Here is a 23577-nt window from a genome sequence, read left to right as displayed (position 1 = left end):
TGATAATAAAAAAATGTGTCTAATTTTCTTTAATATTTAATATTTTAAGAATCTGTAAAAATATTTGTTCGTATTACTTAATTTTTATCAATCATTATTATATATAATTTTATATGATAATAAAAAAATGTGTCTAATTTTATTTAATATTTAATATTTTAAGAATCTATAAAAATACAATCATTATTATATATAATTTTATATATGATAATAAAAAAATGTGTCTAATTTTCTTTAATATTTAATATTTTAAGAATCTGTAAAAATATTTGTTCGTATTACTTAATTTTTATCAATCATTATTATATATAATTTTATATGATAATAAAAAAATGTGTCTAATTTTATTTAATATTTAATATTTTAAGAATCTATAAAAATATTTTTTTCGTATTACTAAATTTCTATCAATCATTATTATATATAATTTTATATATGATAATAAAAATATTTATCTAATTTTATTTAATATTTAATGTTTTAAGAATTTGTAAAAATATTTGTTCGTATTACTTAATTTTTATCAATCATTATTATATATAATTTTATATATGGTAATAAAAAAATGTGTCTAATTTTATTTAATATTTAATATTTTAAGAATCTATAAAAATATTTTTTCATATTACTTAATTTCTATCAATCATTATTATATATAATTTTATATATGATAATAAAAAAATGTGTCTAATTTTATTTAATATTTTAAGAATCTATAAAAAATATTTTTTCGTATTACTTAATTTCTATCAATCATTATTATATATAATTTTATATATGATAATAAAAAAATGTTTCTAATTTTATTTAATATTTAATGTTTTAAGAATCTGTAAAAATATTTGTTCGTATTACTTAATTTTTATCAATCATTATTATATATAATTTTATATATGATAATAAAAAAATGTGTCTAATTTTATTTAATATTTAATATTTTAAGAATCTATAAAAATATTTTTTCGTATTACTTAATTTCTATCAATCATTATTATATATAATTTTATATATGATAATAAAAAAATGTGTCTAATTTTCTTTAATATTTAATATTTTAAGAATCTGTAAAAATATTTGTTCGTATTACTTAATTTTTATCAATCATTATTATATATAATTTTATATGATAATAAAAAAATGTGTCTAATTTTATTTAATATTTAATATTTTAAGAATCTATAAAAATACAATCATTATTATATATAATTTTATATATGATAATAAAAAAATGTGTCTAATTTTCTTTAATATTTAATATTTTAAGAATCTGTAAAAATATTTGTTCGTATTACTTAATTTTTATCAATCATTATTATATATAATTTTATATGATAATAAAAAAATGTGTCTAATTTTATTTAATATTTAATATTTTAAGAATCTATAAAAATATTTTTTTCGTATTACTAAATTTCTATCAATCATTATTATATATAATTTTATATATGATAATAAAAATATTTATCTAATTTTATTTAATATTTAATGTTTTAAGAATTTGTAAAAATATTTGTTCGTATTACTTAATTTTTATCAATCATTATTATATATAATTTTATATATGGTAATAAAAAAATGTGTCTAATTTTATTTAATATTTAATATTTTAAGAATCTATAAAAATATTTTTTCATATTACTTAATTTCTATCAATCATTATTATATATAATTTTATATATGATAATAAAAAAATGTGTCTAATTTTATTTAATATTTTAAGAATCTATAAAAAATATTTTTTCGTATTACTTAATTTCTATCAATCATTATTATATATAATTTTATATATGATAATAAAAAAATGTTTCTAATTTTATTTAATATTTAATGTTTTAAGAATCTGTAAAAATATTTGTTCGTATTACTTAATTTTTATCAATCATTATTATATATAATTTTATATATGGTTAATGTTTTAAGAATCAATAAAATATTTTTATTGGCACGACTTTCTGTATGACAGGGCAGAAGTCGTGCCAAGTTGGTACCACTTCAGTATAACGGGACAGAAGTCGTGCCTGGCATGACTTCAGTATGACAGGGCAGAAGTCGTGCCAAGTTGGCACGATTTTAGTATGACATGGCAGAAGTCGTGTCTAATTGGTATGACTTCTGCATATGAAGTCGTCCCAATTAGACACGACTTGCCTAAATTTATAATTTTTTTTTAAACGGACACCATTTTGGTAAAAACAAAAAAAAAATAACCCCATCATGGTCAATAAACCGAGAAATTCCTTTATATTTAGCAGTACTTTGTTGTGACTTTTTTTTTCATTAAATGATCCTGTTTCAAATCAAGCTCTATAAAAAATTCATATGGGGTTTTCAGATTGGAAAACAACAGCTTTTGCAAGATTTTAATACTATTTTTTAGAAAGTTTAACTGAGTTTAATGTCTTCAGTTGTAAACAAGAGAAGACTTCATATTAAGAAAACGTTTAAGAGTTTATATGTTATCTACTAATAAGATTTTCATATTAATCACACAAATATATTAACAAATCAATATTTGTTTGTTTACTAATTTTTGTTAACACGTTAATTATTTACGTCCAAAACGTGTGGTCTATTGAATAAATTTAGTTGTAGATGAGCATGATGATGGAACCAGGTTTCTCCAATTGACCTCTTTTATGGCTACCAAATTTATGGTTTGGGTTTCTCCCCATAATTTTTGAGTGGTCCACTGCACTAATGGCTAATGGCTAATGGAAGGTGAAGGTAGATGAGTAAACTCTAGGTAGCAGGTTTGAAAATCAAACACTTTCTGGCAGACAACTTGACTAAGGAATGAGGTGAGGTTTACAACACAAGAAAGCTACAGGGCAAGATTAAAAGCATAGTTCAAAATCTGTATTAAGCTTTAAAGCTAAGACACTAAGATGTGAATGTCTTGTTTCTCCCTCTTACTCAAAGTTCAAACCCTACAAAATTGTAGCCTTTGCAGCACAGCACGGCAATGTCTGTCAAGTATCATTACTGCGCCATGCTCTTTGTATTACCACATTGCCGAGCAGACATGGGCGAGTGGTCGAGAACACTCCTTAATCCAAACACAATCTGTAAATTTATAATTAACCGTAATTAAACACGGTCAGTGGTAAATCATAATTAAGATATGATTGGATCTTCTTTTGGACCTACGATCACGTCCATGACAGCTGGGATCCATCCAAAAGGTATAAATACCAGAGGAGACTCAGCGTTAAAGGTAATTTTTTCACTCTCAACTTGATCGTCAGAGTGTCTTTGCAGGTTCCCCCACTCATCTCGGTGAAAGGAAGAACCAACTGAAGACCATCGCACCTGAAGGTCGTGAAGACCGGAAGATAAAGACAGAAGGATTCACTCTAAGCGGAGCCCGACCTTGTAAGAACATTTTTGACGCCCATCGTGAGGTCGGGAAGAAACCTTTCAGAGTGTCCACATGGTAACAACGAGGAATATGACAGGCAACGATAGGAATACGCAAGCAGGGGCAGAGACCAACCAAGGAAGAAACCTCTCGGTCAAGGAAGAATTCACCCAAGTGAATCCCTATCGAGAGTGCATTAAAGAATCCTCTTGGCCAAGGAAGAATTCACCCAAGTGAATCCCTGCCGAGAACGCGTTAAAGAAATCTCTCGGCTAAGAAGAATTCACCCATGTGAATCCTTGCCGAGAGCACATTATAGAATCCTCTCAGCCAAGGAAGAATTCACCTAAGTGAATCCCTGCCGAGAGCGCGTTAAAGAAACCTCTTGGCCAAGGAAGAATTCACCCAAGTGAATTCTTGCCGAGAGCGCGTTGAAAAATCCTCTCGGCCAAGGAAAAATTCACCTAAGTGAATCCCTGCCGAGAGTGTGTTAAAGAAACCTTTCGGCTAAGGAAGAATTCACCTAACTGAAACCCTGCTGAGACTACGTTAAATAATCCTCTCGGCCAAGGAAGAATTCACCTAAGTGAATCCCTGCCGAGAGCATGTTAAAGAAACCTCTCGACCAAGGAAGAATTCACCTAAGTGAATCCCTGCTGATAGTGCGTTAAAGAAACCTCTCGGCCAAGGAAGATTTCACCTAAGTGAATCCCTACCGAGAGCGCGTTGAAGAAACCTCTCGGCCAAGGAAGAATTCACCTGAGTGAATCTCTGCCCAAAACACGTTAAAGAAACCTCTTGGCTAAGAAAGAATTCACCTAAGTGAATCCCTGCCGAGAGCACGATAAATAAACCTCTCGGCCAAGGAAGAATTCACGTAAGTGAATCCTTGCCGAGAGCGCGTTGAAGAAACCTCTCGGCGGAGGAAGAATTCACCTAAGTGAATCCTTATCGAGAGCGCGTTAAAGAAAGACAACGTAAGTGAGTAAAAACAGTAAAGCGAAAAGGAAACATTTTCATGAGAAGTTAAGTTAATTCCATTAAAGGCTGACAGACCACCAATTTACACAAAAAAGGACCCACGTTTACAAAAGGTTAAACACGTGTGCCCAGCCAAAAAGAGAAACAAAAGAGCCTAAGAGTTGACAGCTATTATCTCTGAGCCTGGAGTCCTTAGCGGAGCCAACACGACTTCTCGGCCACTTAGAATTTCTTCAATGGGCACAAGTTGACCCTGATAGAAGTTTTTGTCGACATTGAACTTTCCCTCGTCCAAGGGAATGTTGTAGAAGAAGGTCGCTTGTTTCATGCTGGTCCAAAACGTTATCCTCAGCGACATCCAGGTCCTTCAACAACTTCTCTACCTTCTCCTCAGACCGGTAGTTCGAGAGGGTCATATCCGAAAGTCTCTCCTTAAGCCCTCGGATCTCCTCATCCATCTTCATAGAAAGCTCTTTACCCACCCTCTCGACCTCGGTGCACAAATTCTTCTAGTGATTCATCCAAGCTTCTAGGTTTTGATTCCTAGCCAAGAGATTATTGTTCTCATTTAAGGTCGACTGAAGGTTGGCAGCCGACTCCTCCAGTTGAGAGTGCAAACTATCCAACTCGGTCGCGTTTTTGTCTCGCCTCATCGGGTCGGAAGCCATACACTTGCCTAATACCAGGGTGCACGAGCATAACTCCATGAACGCATCATGGACTTGGGAAGGCCAAGCCGACAAGTAAGCATCTTACTCGTAGGGGACCCCCTCGACCACTTGTAGATCATGACCCAAGAAATCAAGGTCAGTTGAGCTTGACCCCCCAGTCACGCGACCTCTTCTTGGAGACTTGCTCGAAGAGGAGCGCTCTTTGTAATGTCGAGAAGAACGACAATGATCCTTCACATGGTCTTCCTTTGTTCTATTCTTTAGATTTACGGGAGGACGAGTGCTTTTTGGTGCTAGCACCACAGTTATTGGAATGGTCACCTCTGTGGCAAGTGTGGAAGTAATCCTTATTACCCTCTTCTGGTGCCATGCCTGCCATAATTCCTGCACACGACAAAAGGGTAAGTTAACGTCTCATTTAAAAAAACACGTTGAGACGAGTAAAATGACATACCACCAACATCAATGACTTTTTGGAGAGACAAGTAAGCACGGACGAGAGACCGAGTTGGAATCTTGTGGGGAAGTCTGTCCAAGACCGACAACATTTCCAGGTCATCCTCGATCATCAGAGATCTCGACCAAATATCTTTTATTATGTTTCCAAAAATTCAACCAGTTGTTTATGCGATTCAACCGGTTGTTTTTATCAGCAGTTAATAAAAACAAGCCAAAACAGATTTAAATGAGATTAAGGATATAAAGAATCACACAACAGATTTATACTAGTTCACTCTTATACCAAGAGCTACATCCAGTCTCCAGAAACCACTAGATATTCCACTAAGCAATCAACAACCTTGATTACAAACCACACACCAAAGAGGTGATCTTGAACCCTTCAAGAACACACACCTCCTTTGGCAAACAACACACTACAAATCACAAAACACCCTCTAGATCTGCACACAACACGTTTACAGAATTACAGTATTCAATAGAGAAAAAAGGATTGATCCCACCTGATACTGATTGAATTCCAAAGTTACAAAACAGTTTTATTCCACTCTTAAACAAAATTCAAAGCTTGAAGCAAATCTTGGAGAAAACTGATTTGAAAGATGTTAATCTGATATCTTAACTACTAGAAGCGTAAAATAGATTATTTAAACTCCAAATGACTGTTAAAAACATTTAATGCAAAAGCCAAATCAGTTTTGAATCAATTAAAACAGATTTGCCAAACTTAACAAATTCTGTTATGGATTTTCAAAAAACAATTGGTTGAAACGTCGAAACAACCGATTGAATTGGTTTGACAGCAAAGTCAACCAATTACAAGCTTTCTCAAAACTTGTTTCAAAAACACTAAGTATAAAACAACCGATTGAAATGATAAAACAACTAGTTGTTTTTCCACTTCTTTGTAAAACACCTTTTTTTTTAAAAAGATTTGATCTAAACCAACTTTGGATCCTCACTAAGAATGGATTTACAAATTCAAACTACCCAGAACACACACACAAGAAGCAGCAAGGCCTTCAAGCAATCCACACAGATTTGGAGACATTAAAGCTCTTTTTCAACAGAAGTGATGCAAAAAACTGATGGTATATTCATTAGTCAAAAAAGGTATGCGATGAATGTGTTTGAGAGATTTAGAATGGAGAAAAGTAATCTGGTATATAATCCAATTGTTCCTGGAGAAAAGCTTCAAAAGGATGAAGATGGCATGAAAATTGATAGTACTTACTACAAGCAGATTGTGGGAAGTCTCATGTACTTAACTGCTACATGACCAAATGTTATGTTTGTTGTTAGCCTCATCAATAGGTACATGAAGCATCCTACTAATGTACATTTACAAGAAACTAAGAAGATTTTAAGATACTTAAAAGGGACAATTGATTATGGAGTGTTCTACAAGAAGGGAGGAGATGAAGAACACAATTGACTATATTCAGGTCTCATTTTAATATAATCATCATCTCTCTAGAAAGGTTTTCTTTTTTCTCATCTACCTTCTTTCTAGATTTCTAGACACATCCTTCATCAGACTAACGAGGTCATCACCAGATTCCTGGCAGTGAAAAGAACAACATTGTCTGATCAGAATTTTAGTTAGAGTAAGTTCAATTATGCTCATTTTTCTTTGAATTATTTTAAACTTTTCTTGTTTACTTGGATAGATTTTCTTCATACCTGAGAGTTTAGGACGAGTCTATGTTATTTCAGACTTTGTGGTGCAAGTTAGGTTATCCTTGTGTTTCTTTATGAGTTGAAACTCCTGTGAACATGCCTACTTCTAATCAGATAAGGGAAACTAGTTTTACTTTTCAATAGAACCCTAAGTTAGAAAACTTGGATGTGAAGGTGATTGGTTACAAGCTTCAAGTTTTCTTGTAGGGTTTGTTATTGAATAAATTAGAGTGTTTTGATTGAGATTGAAATGAAATTATATAGATGATAGATTTTGTCGATTTTGTAAATTACATGTTGATTTTGATGTGATGAAATTCTTAAATATGCTTAAATTGTAGTATGAATAATTTGAAGTGTAAACTTTGATGATTGTTGGTTGTTAGAGTTTGAAATTGAAATTGAATTTGAATGAATCTGATTGAGAATTATAAATGTATCGATATATGAGTTGACATAATGTTTAAGAATAGTAACTCTCCAATTTTAAGCAAGGTGGTATCATATTAATCTTGTTTGTTTTGTGAAAATACAGTTTTGGATATTGATTTTTGAGACAAAACATGAAAAATAGAAAAATTTATAAAGTTTCTTCTAATATTTTAGCTCAAGTGAGAGATTTTTTCTTAAACGAAGATCCTCGCTTAAGCTAGAATGTGATATTAACCTTGCTCCTGGGTCCATTTTTGCTTCTCGAATCTATTTTTGCTTAAGCGAGAGGATTCTTGCTCAAGCGAAAATAGTATTGTAGTTGAACTTTCTCTCAACAACATTTTTGTTCAAGCGATGAAATTTTTGCTCAAGCAAGGCCAATTTTTTCTCAAGCTAAACAAAACTTCTTTTGATTTTGTTTGTTTAGTTATTTTTTTTTTATAAAAGTTTTTATGTTAGGCATCACTATGCAACTTGACATCTCAGCTAGGCTGACACCTCAAGTAACAACAATCATCTGCCATCACATGAAAAAAGTATTATTAAAAAAAAGAAAAAGAAAGAAAATACAAAAATATGTGGGGACTAGACCAAAACTCACATGTTAACAAAAACGATACATAGGTAGACTATACCTATTCATAAAGAATTCTAAGAACATACTAGATGGAAGTCTATTATACCAATGAAATGATTCTCTATGAATGAATCCTAAATTAGCCAACTTATCAGCACATGCATTCCCCTAACGAAAAATATGAGTAACCCTAAACCTGATTGTCCCACAGAAATTAAGACAAGTATTCCATCGATTACGAAGCATCCACGGAACATTAGTCCTAGCAGTAAACGCAGCACAAACCAAGACAAAATCACATTCAAGCCAAACATTAGTAAGTCCCATCTTTCTGAGCTTCTGAGCTTCCTCCATAGCATGTATAACTCCATAAAACTCAGCAACCAAAGCAGTCTGAACTTCAAGAAACGTTGAAAAAGCACCAATAAATTCTCCCATACTCCCACGAAAAATACCTCCACAAGTAGCAAGACCAGGATACCCCCTAACAGCCCCATCAGTGTTAATTTTAACCCAGCCTGGTGAAGGAAATTCCCATCTAACAAGAAGAGGACGAAGAACTTTCCCACTACGAGTCTTAATACCAAAAAACTTAATCACGTTGAAATCTAACATATCATTCTTCATTGAAGCTTTAGACGAATTTCCCACTAGACAAGTTAAATCTTTAATTACCAAAGTAGCCTTAGAAATCTCAATCTTATCCTGAAATCTAGCATAATTCCTCATACGCCATATCATCCATATAGAAAAGGTTGTCACAACAATCTTAATCAATTTAACCAAAGGACTACCATCACTCTTAATAAAAGAAAGAAGATCATCCTTATTAGAGAAATGAGAAGTAAGAAAAATCTTTCGAACCCAACTCCAAATATGTAATGCATTAGAACATTCAAAAAATAGATGTTGAATAGATTCTCCATGCTTCTCACAAAGCGTACACATAGAACATATATGCAAACCCTTATTCTGAATATGATGATCTGTAGGAAGTCGCCCATGAAAATTTTTCCAGAGTACTAGAGTTTTGGAAGGCGGAATAGATGAAGACCAAATGAACTTACCCCAACCACATGGAACTCCTGGTTCCAAGAAAAAAGTCCTAGCCGATTTAAGAGTGAAACGATCAGACTCATCTAGAATCCAATTAGGAATATCTTGTTCCTCCCTAACCATGATATGATTAAAAAAATGCGGCATCTGCTGTAAAGATAAGGGAATATTCCAATCATAACCTGACCAAAATTGAGAGATTGTATCCGGAATGCTAGCCCCATCAGATAACCCTGCAATATTTGCTAAAGAAGTAGTAGAACACCATTTATCATTCCAGAAATTAATAAAAGAACCTGTACCAACAGTCCAAGAAGTATAATCAAGTATGATAGAATAAAATTGCTTAATTCCAAGCCAAAGAGAGGAGGATCTATAAACCATTCTAAACTCGTATTTTGATTTAAGAACTCTGGCTTTCAAGAGTAAAGACCAAGGTTTGTTGCTATAAGCAAAGTTCCAAGCAAGCTTAAGAAGATATGCATTATTTTCATGATGAAGATTAATAATATTCAAGCCTCCATCCTCAAGAGGTGAACAAATTTTCGCCCAATTAACGGTAGCGATACCTTTTCTCATAATATCACTAGTCCAAATAAAATTCCTGCACCACTGCTCAACTTGCTTAATAAGTGAAACAGACCATTTATACATATTAAAACTATAAGCTAGAAATCTAGTAATCACTGTATTGACCAGCTGGATCCGACCCATCATGCTAAGAGATTTACCTTTCCAAGATGCTAGCTTTAATTTGACTTTATCAGCCAAAGGTTGAAGGAATCAACACTTTGGAACACCAACAAAGATAGGCACTCCTAAATAATTGAAAGGCAAACAACCATGACTACAAGAAAGAATATTTTGAATTTTGGTGACAAATCTTGGAGAATTATCCATGGTGAAGAAACTACTTTTAGAGTTATTAATATATTGACCAGAAAAATCACCATATGTTTTAAGAAAAATACTCAAATTTTGAAGAGACTTAATATCCCCCTACAAAAAATAAAAATGTCATCAGCATACAAAATATGAGAGGGAGTGAGATAACCTTTCGGACTAGCCATATTTTAAATCTTCTTATCATTCACAAGCTTAGAGATACCTCTACTAAGAACTTCCTCTGCAAGACAGAAAAGTAAAGGAGACAATGGATCACCCTATCTTACACCTCGACTGCAAGGAAAAAAACCCCACCAAACTACCACTTATTCTGATAGAAATCATAGCTGAACGAAGAATTGTACTAATCCAACTGACAAACGAGGGGTGAAAACCAAAGCGTTTCAAAACTAATAATAAGAACTTCCAACTCAGAGTGTCAAAAGCTTTATGAATATCAACTTTGTAAGCCACATTACCTCCTTTAACCTTTTTAGAAAGCATGTTAATAGCTTCAGAAGCAATACCAATGCAATCCTGAATCTGTCTACCCTGCACAAACCCATATTGATTAGGAGAAATGATTCTAGCAGCCACAAGAGTAAGCCTATCCGCCAGTATCTTGGAAATAATTTTAAATTTGAAATTAGCAACAACAATTGGCCTGTAATCTTTAATGGAATTAGCACCCTGAATCTTAGGAATATGAGATACCACATTAATGTTCATTCCAGGGAGAACCCAATTTTGTTTAAAAACCTTTTGAACAACATTACAAACATCTGTCCCAATAATTTCCCAGCAAGAATGATAGAAAACACCACCAAAACCATCAGGACCAGGAGCATTATTACCGTTAAGATTAAAAAAAACATTCTTGATTTCAGAAAAATCAGGACATTTAATCAACATCATATTCTCCTCAGAGGAAACCATCGCAGGAATATAAGTATCGATAAAATCTTCCATATTTATTGTGTAATGATTTTTTTTTAAATTTTAATGAATGTTTATTTATATTTTTATAAATTAAATATTTAATCTTTAATTGATGTATAATGTGTGAAATGATTGATGAATCAAGTGAAAGTGTGATCAAGACATAATATTTTCAGGAAAGGAAATAATATATTGAGATTGTTAGGAGGGTGTATCTATTTGTGAGAACTCTGTGAAAGGGGTGATCTTGACTCTCCTGGTATATTAAAATCATATAGACGAAGAGTACTAAGTAGTCAGAGCCGAATGAGGTTCATATAACCGAGTCTAAGGTTTGAAAGAACTCATTAGAGCAAATCATATGGATTTACCCATGTCATATGAGGATGAATTTCCTGAAGGGGAGACTATGTTGTAAGGAGAACATGGTAATATGACAGGTGCAAGTCTCTGAGTTCTAATTTAAATACATTGGTGTTCCAGAAGTAGAGACGAGTATCTATGTGTTGGTGTTAGTGGATTTATGGCATGAGAAATTTGTTAGTGGATTTATGGCATGAGAAATGTTGAGCATGAGATATTTATAGACACTTGATTGTTTATTACATGAATTAGATTAAGTGTGATGGTTCATGTGTTGTGATGTAAATTAAGATATATGAGAACAATTTTGAATGAATATCAATTAAAGAATTGCATTAAAATTTTTAAAAATACTAGCTTACCCTATTTTCTTGTTTGTGGTTGTTTTTATAAAACTTGTAATAATCATGTTTTACATGGGATCAGAGGATAAAATATTTTGTCTTTTGATGTATATAAATTTAAAAGTCCTTATAAAAAGAGATAAAATTTTGTAATACAGTATTATGAATATGTAATTAAGATGTTTATACTTATATATATATATATATATATATATATATATATATATTAAATAGTATGATGTGAATATTTAGAGGAATGTAGATGTGGATGTGATGTGAGTTGATTTTAGGATTGGTTGCTCTTTGTTTATGATTTTTTATTTATCAATTATAGTGATAACCCTACAAAGATTCTCAATGAACACGAACTTAACCAAGTGTTTAAGTAAGTGTGAAAGTTCACTTCAGAAGGGCAAAGAGAAAAAGAAATTATAAGGTGACAATAATGCAGCGGAATTAGAGACAATGAACAAATAAAGAAGAAGAACAAAGTAAAGAACAAATTAAATAGTAGAAGAAAATGTATATGGAGTGGAGAGGAAGACGTAAATAAAGATAAAAGAGGAAGAGATGAAGAGAGCTTATGGGAAGAAATGAAGTCACACCACTTGAAGCAGAGGAACTCCAACATGAGTGATGCAAGAGCCGCCACTTGAGATATTATCCACCCAAGATAAGACCCAACATGAGAGCTCACAAGTCTCACAAAATCACTCATGCGGAGTTTTTTTACTATTTAATTTCAATGTCTCAATACATGGAGGAAGACACCCTTTATATAGGAAAAGAGTGACTTGGAGGGCAAGATGAGTGAGGGTAGAAAAGAAAGAGAAGAGGGGTTGCCTAGGGTGTTGACCATGGTCAAAACTGCACCTTAGACATAACTTCTAGAAGTTAGGTTAAAAACCCTAATTCTAGGTGCATGTGTCATGAAAAGTGGGCTTGGAACAAACCCATTTTGCTAAGTACACTCTTATTTATGCTATGTAAATCTACTATAGCTTATTCTTCTATTTGGACCCCTAAAGGGAGCCTAATTTATTTACAAACATTTTCTCTTGTAAGAAGACCAGAAGAAAGAACATTTGATGATTTGGTTTATGCCCAATTCTTCTTTTGCTGAGGTTCTTCCGACATTTGGTGGGACCTTGTCTTGGATGTTGAGATGACTTATCAAAGTGTGAAGTGTCTCTTGTATCCTTGATAATCTTCTTGGCTATTTGAATTGTATCAAGATGTTACAATACTAATGAATTTGGTATAATAAATAAGGCATGTCACTTAATATTCTATTATGAATTTATATATGTTTCACATTAATAATGAATTAAATTTCATTAAAATAAAATATACATAGATTATTTATTAATGTTACCAAAATTTGAATGTTTTTGACTGAACATTTAATGAGAGAATTCATTTTTTTTAGCTTTATAAATTGAGTTGAAGATTTGATTAAATGAAAAACTCTATGCCAATAATATATGACTAAAAATTGAATGGAGGTTCATCTTTACATGGCGCTTTTATACTTAAATAAAAATGTATAATAAAAATAAAGAATATAAAGTGATTAAGTGTATTAGATATAGTATAATTTCACATGATAGTCTCTGTCACGGAGATGTTAATATATATGCTTTAATAAGAGCTTTCATTTTTGTTATAAGAGTTAACAACAATCATAAAATAATAATCTCTTGGAGAAGTTGTTATAATTAATATTGTTGAAATAAATAAAAAGGTAACTAAGTGATTAAGCTTTATCTTTTGATGATACAAACTAATCTATTAAAAAATTATTTATAAGATATCTAAAAATAATATAATGCAAATTGTACACAAATTCCCTATATTCATAATTATACTAATAGATTATCCAATGATTTACATTATCCAATGATCTACATCCTGTTTGTATCTTCTTTGACATTCCGGCAAGACTCACGGAGGACCTTAAAACATCATTAATCAGTAATATGCTAAATTATCCACAAAGCACGATTAAGAGCGATTGAGTCCCTTTTGGACCCAACATGTAAGTCCATATCAACAAAGGTCTAAGCTAAAGGTATAAATAGAGGCACCGAAAAGACAAATGTAATGATCAATCTAATATAATACTTACAAATCGTACTCGAACTAACTTGAACGTTAGAGTATCTTTGTACGTACCCCCCACCTGTTGCGATCCAAGAACCAAAGAACCGAGGAGCCGAGAATTGAAGGCAACAAAAGGAGAGAACACTCACAAAGGAATTTGGCATTGTAAGAACATTTTTGGAGTCGTTTGTGGGAATTGAAAACTCGTTCTCTTAGCCCTCGACTGAGGGACTTGTTCTAGTTAGCCCAATATTAGTTCAACGTCACTTAGGAGTCGAGACCAAGAATAGGTTACATACAACTTCCTCTCTTAATCATTCGAGGTGCCTTTTAAGAAAAAAACTGTGACGAAGCTTCGAGCTCCAAAGTAGACAATATCTAGGATGCGATGATTAACCCTAGTGATGCCATCTCAACGAACTTGAGGTTGGAACTCGTTCCCTTAGACCTCGACTGGGAGGCTTGTTTTGATACGCCCACATCACTTAGGAGTCAAGGCCAATGATAGGTTATATACACCTTCCTCCCTAACTCTCTCAGGTGTCTTTTAAGGACAAAATCGTGATGGAGCTCCAAAGCGAACAATAGCTCGAATGTGATGATTGATCCACACTCTCATTTCATATTATCTGAAGATCAATACGAAATGCTGCCAAAATTTTGTAAAGCATAAATAGTGCATATTAAAATATACATACTAATGAAATATAAAGAATTTAATCTTCTTGAACAGGATAGGGTCACACATTTTAAAAAAAAGTTTTGAGATATTCATGCATAAACCAAGTTCTTTTATTACATAGTAATGAATCGAAGTTGGATGAACTCAAGTCGAATTAGTGATGTGTATGAGAATGACGTTGAGAACTTTCTACAATTTACTCAACAAAATGGGAAAAATATACATGAAAATTGAGTATTTTATATTTCATATTTTATTTTTTGCAGTATCGTGTCATTACAATTGACAAAATTCATCATGAATGGGCACAATATTTTTTATGAATTAGAAATTTATGATATAGAATTATGTGTGATGCTTTCATATTATTTAACTATTTAACTAGTTTAATTTTAATTAAGTTGTATTATACATTATTTTCCTAAGTTTTGATTTGAACAAGTTTTGTTATTCTCAAGGATAAATACCTAAGTTTATTTTCCTCATAAGTTTATTTTCCTCACAATCTTATATGTATGTGATTTACAATTACAGATTGATAATGAAACAAAATCTATGAAATTATTTAAAAAAATATCACATATTACGTTGATACCTTAATCAATCAATAAATATAATATCAATTTTTTTTTACATTAATTAAAATAAGTAAATAATATAAAATTACATTAATAAAAGTATACTATAAAACTCATTCTGGTGGTTAAAAAGAAAAAAATAAAGCTGACTCCAATCTAACAAATTAAAAATAAAGCGATTTTAGAGTTATTGATCTCTTAACTAATATCTTCAAGAACTTACAAAGAAAGATTAATATTGTGATCCTCTCTACTGTTTTTTCTTTTAAATTCTCTTTACTATTTTGTAAAGAAAGTAATAGAGGAAAAAATAAATATTTTAAAAATATAAAACACGCTTAATAGTTAGTATGCAAAATAATAGTACTATCTCATTTTTTTTATAACATAAGTGAAACAAATTATTTCATATCAATCTTAAAGATAAATAAATTTTAAATTATTTTATTTTATTTAATCGGTTATCCTTAACTATATTTAATTTAATTTTGAATTTATTGCTAATAATTTTTTTAATAGTAGTTTGAAATCATAAAAAACTTATGGGGAGGTGTTGCAGTTTTTCCAGAACAAGAAATCACACCTCATCCTCATTGATTATGAATGGGAAAGTTAGGTTAATGTATTTAATTTGTTTCTTGGGGTTTGCACAAAGTTTTAATGATGCATGTAATAATCCTCAGGCACCTACATTAATGCATAGTATAAATTTGTACACGGGGCAGTTGAAGCATTACTACATTCTTTACCAAACCTACCTTCTTCACTTTCACCATCAAACCCCATTCCTTTTTTTTTTTCTTAAATTTCTTATTTTTTTAATTATGCTTTTTTCTGTTATTTTAAAAAGAAAAAGAAAAAGTGTAGTTGACAGGAATCTATCTTTATTAACTAAAACTTGATAATTGAAAACAAGATTTGAAATATTAGTTCTTTGATGACGGAATTCTTGGGTTAAAGTGAAAAAAGAGTTTTCATTAGCCAAAGGTTAATAATTGATGAGCTTGAATTCAAGAATAAAGGGTTTGAGTTGTGTTGATTTCTTTATGAAAGAGCATTGAAAAATTTGGTTGGTCTTTGATTCTTAACGTTGTTGTAACGATTTGAAAGTAAAAGTTGAGATTTATTGGTTTGAAAACAGCTTTGTATTCGTTCTTCTTTTTGCTTTAATCAAACACAGGAATGAGTATCTGTCATGCACCGATTATCCACTATGTGAAGTGGTAAAATTTTTAATGATGGAACCGTTGTGCTTTCGCTTTCGTCGTTGCTCATGCACATTGCATTCAATTAGTGATCCCAGCTCAAACTTCAAACTGCTACACTAGCAAGTCAAGATCTCTCTCAGTGTCACGCTCAAAATACATGCTTAACCAATATATACCCTGATTGCAAGGAAAAAGTTTAGGTTTGTTTGGTTTACATATTTTTTTTTTTTTATACACATATATAAATGGTAATAGTGCATAGAAAAAGGGCATCTACCTTGGTGAGTTATGACGTTATAGCCGCAGTATGATTTCACTTGAAGTTCACTTTTTTACACTGGTCTTCTTTGGGGACATACTGACCCTGTCCTAAATTTTTGTGGACAAATGATAAAGATGACCATGATGATACATTAGATGTTCATGTTTGATATCAAGTACCAAACACATGGGAAAGTTGTGAACTGAACACAAGGATTTCAATAATTCCCCAATTTTCGGTATGACATGTACGACTATAATTGTGAACCCTTCTTAGTAGTAACATTGTGAATAAGAGAAGACAGTCTCTTACCAACTCATCTAGCAGCACTAGGAATTCAATAATAATTCCAGAATTTTCGCTAAGCCTTTTCGTACCACTATAACTGATTATGTGATTCACATGGTTGATTTCCATGGTTAGTGAAGTTCTAGCATCATTGACATAATGTGTGCATATTGGATAATGTGTCTCCATGGAAGTGATACAAAGAAGAAAGGGTGTATAGATTTATTATTATAGATTTATTTGTTTGAGTATTGTTTGGAGATTGGGCAAGAATAGGTGTCCCGTGAACTCTCCTTCCAGACCAATACAAAGGATGTTTTGGGAGGTTTAAGGACCACCTCATCCTTCAGTTCACATGGCTTTGTATATATGTGGAAAATCCAATGGCGCGTCCCTCTAATTCTCCTCTCCCTCTAAAATTTATCAACATGTGTCTTTCTGTCTCCCCATGGACTCTTCTGGTGTCAACAATAATTCAACCAAAAAACATTCACAAGCTCCCAAACTCATAAACGAACACTGCAAACATTCTACATCAAATTCAAAACCTAATAGTAATGATAATAACAACAATGAAAGACACGAGAAGAGAGTCATGGTTGGAGTAAATAATAGTGGTCATGTTCATATAAATTAATATATCTTCTTCTTAGTAAACCCATTACTCGAACTTTTCTATGAATTAAAAAAAAATACATTGCTTAATTTTGAAATTAAAAACAAATGATTGAAGGGGGCTAAGTTTTCTTAGCGCTTCTGAGAATTTAGGTTTGATTTCCTATAGAGGGGATTGTTATTCGGAGATTCTCAATCGGCAATGGTCCAGGCCATGTCGTTCTGGAAGATCCAGTGGCAAACTTCGATCCGACCCGGAGCAGAGCCGAGGGAGAGAAAGGCTCCGTGGGTGGGGCTCCAATCGGAGGTGTCCAAGTGACAGATGGCAATGCCCCGGTTTATCTTGGTTTTGGATTTCGGGTCGAGAAGATCCGCTTGGTAGAGCCGAACCTTAGGAACCGCGTGGCAATAATAGAGGAGGTAAGGGAACAGACTCTGGTGGCAGGACACGGATTGGGTGACTTTACCACCGTTGATACCCGTAACGGGCCCCACCATCACACTCTTCTTCGATCCATTCACGCTCTCCGTGCTCCGAACGGCCACGTTCCGCCCTAAAACGGATGTGGCGAAGTCGATCATGTCCTCCAAGGACCCAACGCACCGTTTAGTCTCGCCGCGACTGGGAGCGCGTTCGCATTCCTCTAAGCTCTCACGCATCATCCTCTCCATGGAACCGTTATCGGAGGCTCGGAACACGCGCTTCAAATCGTCCATCTTGGAAACGGAAAACGGTAATTTAGACAAAATGCTCCGGGGCAAAAACGACCTTTGTGGCATTTTATCTCTTATGTCAGGCATTGGCATCACCGTCCCTTCCTTCATCATCTTCTCCCTGAAGAATTTACCCGCCTCCACCCACTTATTTACCATCCTGCTACTCGCCGCGGAAGCCGAAACGCTCAGCGTGGTGCTCACGTTCGTGTATTTCGCGAACGAGACAGTGGTGCCTTCTTTTGAGTACTCCTTGAAGGTGTTGTTCACTCCGTAGGAGGTGAAACCCACCTTCGTTTCGCCGTTCGAGGATTTCGCGTACGAGCTGAACGTGTCGGTGCCTTCATTGAAGGATTTGCCGTAGTTGCTGAAACCTATGTCGCCGGCGTTTGCGGATTTCGCGTACGACGCGAAGGTGTCGGCGCCAACGTTCGCCTTGTCGCGGTAATTGGAGAACCTCTCGACGGCGCCGTTGCCGCCGGCGGCGTAGTTTGAGAACGTGTTGGTGGGGTTGTTCATGTCCACGCCGTAGCCTTTGAAGGTGTCATTAGCGGCGTTTGTGTTTTCGGCGTAGTTGGAAAACCCGGATCCCACAACGTTGGACTCTGTCCCGTAAGAGGCGAACGCGTTGGTCGGGCCGTTGCCGTTTTTACCGTACGAGGAGAACGTTTGCTCTCCGGCATTGCCGTTTTCTGAGTAAGAAGAGAACGTCTGGGTTCTCCCGTTTGCGTCGTCAGAGTAGGAGGTGAAATCGAGGTTCGGGACGTTGGTCTGGTCGGAGTAGCGCTTGAACTCCCCGGTGCCGCCTGTGGCTCCGGCGCCGTAGGTGTGAAAGCTCTGCTGCACCACGTTCCCGTCGGTGCCGTAACTCAAAAAATTGTCCTTATGCCCGGCGGAGTCCCTGCTGTAGCGCCGGAAATCGTTCACCGGAATATTCTCCCCTTCGGAGTAGTTCTTAAACGAGTCCACTCCACCGGGTCGACCCGTTCCGTAGTTGGTGAAGTTCTTGTCTCTGTACACAGCGAAGTTCGAGTCCTTGTCGTGCTTCTCGAGGCTGGGCGCCACCTCCGGAAAGCAGAGGAGCTTCGCGGCGGCACAGAATTCCGGCAGCCGCTTGTCTAGCGCGTTCTGACCGGCGAGTTTCACAAACACCGCCGACTCCGCAGCGCTCAGCGGCGACGCCTTCGAGAAGAGAAACGGCGGCTTCGGCAGCGTGCTGCGGATCTCTTTGTCCCAATAGCGAACCGCGTAGGCTTTGGGCGTGAACGGGTTTTTCTCTCCGTCGCCGACGGCGGCGAAGCTCACCTGCATTGAGTGAACAAGACCCTTTTAAGAAGTGGCAATGGCATGAATAAAACAATCGGAAAAATCCAGACTTGTAACAGTGACAGTGAGGAAAAGCTGTGCTTACACTGAGAGATGAGAAGAGGATAAAGAGACAGAGCAGCGTGAGTTGTTCGTTCATGTTATTCTCACTCTTTTTTTCTCTTTTTGTTCGTTTTTCCCCTTTTTTTTAAATGTTCCCAAGAGTGAGAAATGAAGTAAAGAAAGAAGGGTAAGAGATTTGAAAACTTTTGTGGTCTCGTTGAGTTGTACTCAGAAATTTATATTACGTGAGAGTGTGTCCCAGAGAGAGAGAGAGAGAGAGAGAGAGAAGAGTGCATTATGCGAAGAATGGAAGTGCAAGAATGTGACTTTATATTGGGCCTTCAATGTTCCATGCTCCTGTGTGTGAATGCTGAGAAGTTCCTGCAATGTACATTCACAAAAATTCAAAAGACTCACTATTAATTTGCTGTCAACATTAAACTATTGATTATTTACTCTAATCACAGTGCAAGAAAGAACTGGGAAGAGTGTAAAACAAAAATAAGTGAGTGGATGTGGCACAGAAATTGAAAAAAAGTGGTATAAGGCATTGAATTTTGTTGAGTGTGAATGGAATGGAGGGTTCACCTCTTGATTGGTGTAGTGTTGGCATGAACATTGGTACATAGATACAGATGGGGATTTTATAGGCATTGAAAAGTGAAAGACGCGCATTCTGATTCTTATGCAGCATACGCGGTAAGAAATCAATTTACGAATCTGCCTTAACTCTTTTACTTCCCATCACTCATTTCTTTTTCCTGGTTTTACTATTCATCAATAGAGTTGGTTTAAAAAGGAAACAAGATTGGATATTATTGATTCACACTTCACCACATCAGAAAAAGGTCAACCATGATGCAGCAGCAGCACAAAACTTGATGACTTCTCATGCAATTGAAATGCATCCTTAATTGTGAAGTAATTTCCAGTTATGTTTCAAGTCAACAAAAGATCCACCTATATTGCATTCCTTCCGCTCAATTTGCCTATCATAAACACTCACTCTTACTCAAACCATAAATCTAGACTCACTTTTCGTTAATGCAAAAACTACTCTAATTTAAGTATCTATGGATTTAGATTCCGTTTTTATTACTAACTTTCTTTTTCTCTCATTCACTTTAATAATTATGTCCAATAATTTTATATTATCATATAATCAAAATTATTATTTTTTAGAATTTTTAAGATAGCTATGATAAATTTAGTATACATAGTAATTTGTAATTTAATAAATGAAAATGTAATTTTTTTTTGACAAGTTTAAAACCTATGTCTGTGAATATATGCTCGCATGTATTACTACTTTATTATTGTTGTTATTATATATGTATTGTACCGCCCTGGTAGTCGGAAATGATGACGTGGCATCAAGCTACTGCATAGGCGTGTTGATGGGATGCCTGGTTGGCAGAAGGGAAGGAAGTCGGGGGGCTCGTGTAGTCGCCAGTTATTAAGTTGGCGTGCTCCGATCTCCAGCACACCAGAATCGGCGGTCACCGGGTTGAAGATGAAGTCGCCAGATGTAAACCCAGGCGACCAAGTGACTAGAGATCGCCGAGACAAGCACATCGCCGAAGATGAAGGCAGGTAGACATTTCCCAGCTGGCCAGAGGACGAGGTCGGGGGACAGCTTGCTTGAGCATACACGGAGAAACAGGTGGTGCAGATCATGAAGGCGGCCGGCGAGACCACAGGGAAGGTGTGTACGAAGGCACCCTAACTCGCCAATCCAGAAGAGATTGCGCTCCAAGACAACTATGCACTGAGTAGTATCATGCATAAGTAACTTAGCCAAAGGAGAGTCAGAAGTAGCGCCCAAGTCAAGGATGCTCCAGATGATGGCACGTGTACAGTTGGATGCGAGCCACGTGTCCAGATGTGTAACTGCCAGGAGAGAGAAAGTGCCCAGGTATATAAGAGTTTCCCAACGAACTTCTGAGGTACGCGCGTTCAGATTGTGTTCTTTACGTTGCGAGTTCTTGAGTATACTGAGAGAGAACTGGTTCACGGTTCCTTGAGAGAGTTCTTGAGTGTTACTCTTAGTATTTGGTGGTTCAGTCACTGACTTGGGCGTTGGAGTGCGATCGGCCGCAGCGGCGCCGTTCTGTTCTTTTGCAGGTTCTTGAGGTGGATCGCGGTGAAGGACGAAGGTTGACGCGGCGCATACGTCGATCCAAGTTTGACGAGGCAAAGCTCCAGCGTTCTGGTCAACAGGCAGGATCATCAGGCGCCCACCGTGGGGCCGTGTAAAACCTATTCCCATCCACAGCGTGAGTTCTTGGAGGTTTTTACAGTTTTCTGTGTGGTTGTGTGCTGGTGCAACCATTGTCCGCTGATTCATCTAGGTTTTGTTCGGTAATTTCGCGTTTTCCACCGTTCGTTTGGGGTTTTTGTTCGGTGAGGTGAAGTTTTCTGCTGCTTACGCGAGATTTGTTAGGTGAGATCTGAGTTCTTTGGCTCGTTTGGATTTTCGTAGAAGGAGTGTTGGTTTTTGGTGGAGTTGCGGGTTTCTGTGGAGATTTTCTGTGTTCTTGAGGTTTCTTTCGCAGTTTCGCGAAGTTCTGACCGATTGATCGCTGAATCGATCGTCGTTGAAGGAGGTGTTGTTCATTGCACTCTGTGATTTGCCAAGTTTTCATGAGAAAAATGAGAAGCAACCGTTCAAGTCTAGTTGCGCCCGTTGCTGCGGAAGGCGCCATGACTATGGCACAGATGGTGGAAATCATGCGTTCGTTGCAGGCGAATGTGGAAGCCTCGCGTATAGAGCAGGCGAGAATGCATGAGGACCTGGTCGCCTCTCGGGCCAGGAATGATGAGCTTAGCAGAGTAACTGAAGAACTGCGTCAGGCTCTTCAGGAGCAGCGAGGGCGTCCAGTCGCTGAAGAGGTTGCGCCGTCAACGCCGCCTCGCGTTTTTCCTATGTCTTTCGCTCAGGCGATTACCGACACGCCTATCCCTGCAAGTGTGGTACCTGTGAAGGCTGTTTTCACCGGCGTGGAGGATCCCGAAGCTCATCTCACCACGTTCCGTACGCAGATGATGCTGTCAGGAGGATCATACGCCGTGTACTGCAAGATGTTTGTGAGCACACTCCAGGGAACGGCGCTGGAATGGTTTGTGAGCCTGCCTACAGGTCACATAACCAACTTCCAACAGTTTTCGAAAATCTTCGTCGAGCAGTACATCGTGAACAAGGCACCGCCCAGGGTGTCTTATGATTTGTTCGACATAAGGCAGTATCAGGGAGAGTCCCTCAGGGACTACCTGAATCGTTTCGGGGCGCAGATGATCCGATCGCCAGCCAAAGATGAAGAGATGCTGGTCTACGCATTCAAGAAGGGCGTGCTGCCGGGACCATTCTGCAAGGCATTGATCAGGGCTCACCCTGCCACGTTTGCTGAGGTCAGGCGACTTGCGGTGGCCCACATCGCCGATGAGAGTGAGGTCGCCGAGAAGAGGGGAAGCGTGGCCCCCGCCAAGCCACGTGCCCAGACCAGGATCCAGCCACAGAGGGTGCTGGAGACAGCGGCGGCCAGGAGGGATCAGAGGACTCGCCATCCTTATGATCCAAGGAAGAACAAGGGCAGGGGCTAAGGGCGCCCGCAACCAGCACACCGGGAGTACAATCGCCCGCCAAAGCACAAGTTTGTCATAGGATTGGCGGATCTGATCGCCATTCCCAATATATCAGCTAGGCTGAAAGCGCCCGAGAAGGTGGGCGACAAGGTGCTGGGACCAAAGCCAGACGCCTGGTGTGAGTTTCACCAGGGCTTTGGCCACACCGTGGATTCGTGCTTGGCTTTAGGATACCAGCTCGACGATCTGGTCAAGAGCGGGTTCCTAAACGACTACTTGCTGGACAAAAGGACGGGGGGCGCGTCGAGCTCCCAACCAGCAGGTGGTGAGGCTCAGCAGCACGAGATGCCTACACACGGGGAAATCCACACCATTGCAGGGGGTTTCTCGGGTGGTGGATGCACCGCGTCACAAAGGAAGAAGTACGCGAGG

General features: G+C 36.4%; 1 protein-coding gene across 1 annotated transcript; it reads right to left on the bottom strand.

Annotated features, from left to right (window-relative positions):
• Positions 1-17465: 17465 nt before the first annotated feature.
• LOC137810616 (polygalacturonase 1 beta-like protein 2) lies at positions 17466-20233 on the bottom strand. Its single transcript, XM_068611987.2, has 3 exons — positions 20152-20233; positions 19607-19944; positions 17466-19500 (listed from the first exon to the last, which is right to left on the bottom strand). The coding sequence occupies exons 2-3, from the start codon at positions 19658-19660 to the stop codon at positions 17674-17676; spliced, it is 1881 nt and encodes a 626-aa protein (XP_068468088.1). The 5' UTR covers positions 19661-19944; positions 20152-20233; the 3' UTR covers positions 17466-17673.
• Between the last annotated feature and the right edge of the window lie 3344 nt (positions 20234-23577).

Source organism: Phaseolus vulgaris, chromosome 2, assembly GCF_051622355.1.
Source record: "Phaseolus vulgaris cultivar YP4 chromosome 2, ASM5162235v1, whole genome shotgun sequence".
In the NCBI taxonomy this organism is placed as follows: Eukaryota; Viridiplantae; Streptophyta; class Magnoliopsida; order Fabales; family Fabaceae; genus Phaseolus; species Phaseolus vulgaris.
The sequence above is the reverse complement of the archived record's forward strand: the minus strand, read 5'-3'. Positions and strand labels throughout refer to the sequence as shown.

What these genes read in the sequence shown, in the direction of transcription:
- LOC137810616 (XM_068611987.2), bottom strand. Translation starts at nt 19,660, where the DNA reads ATGAACGAACAACTCACGCTGCTCTGTCTCTTTATCCTCTTCTCATCT. An exon ending in TCCTCTTCTCATCTCTCAGT is followed by an intron (nt 19,501 to 19,606) that starts GTAAGCACAGCT and finishes CACTCAATGCAG; the next exon opens with GTGAGCTTCGCCGCCGTCGG.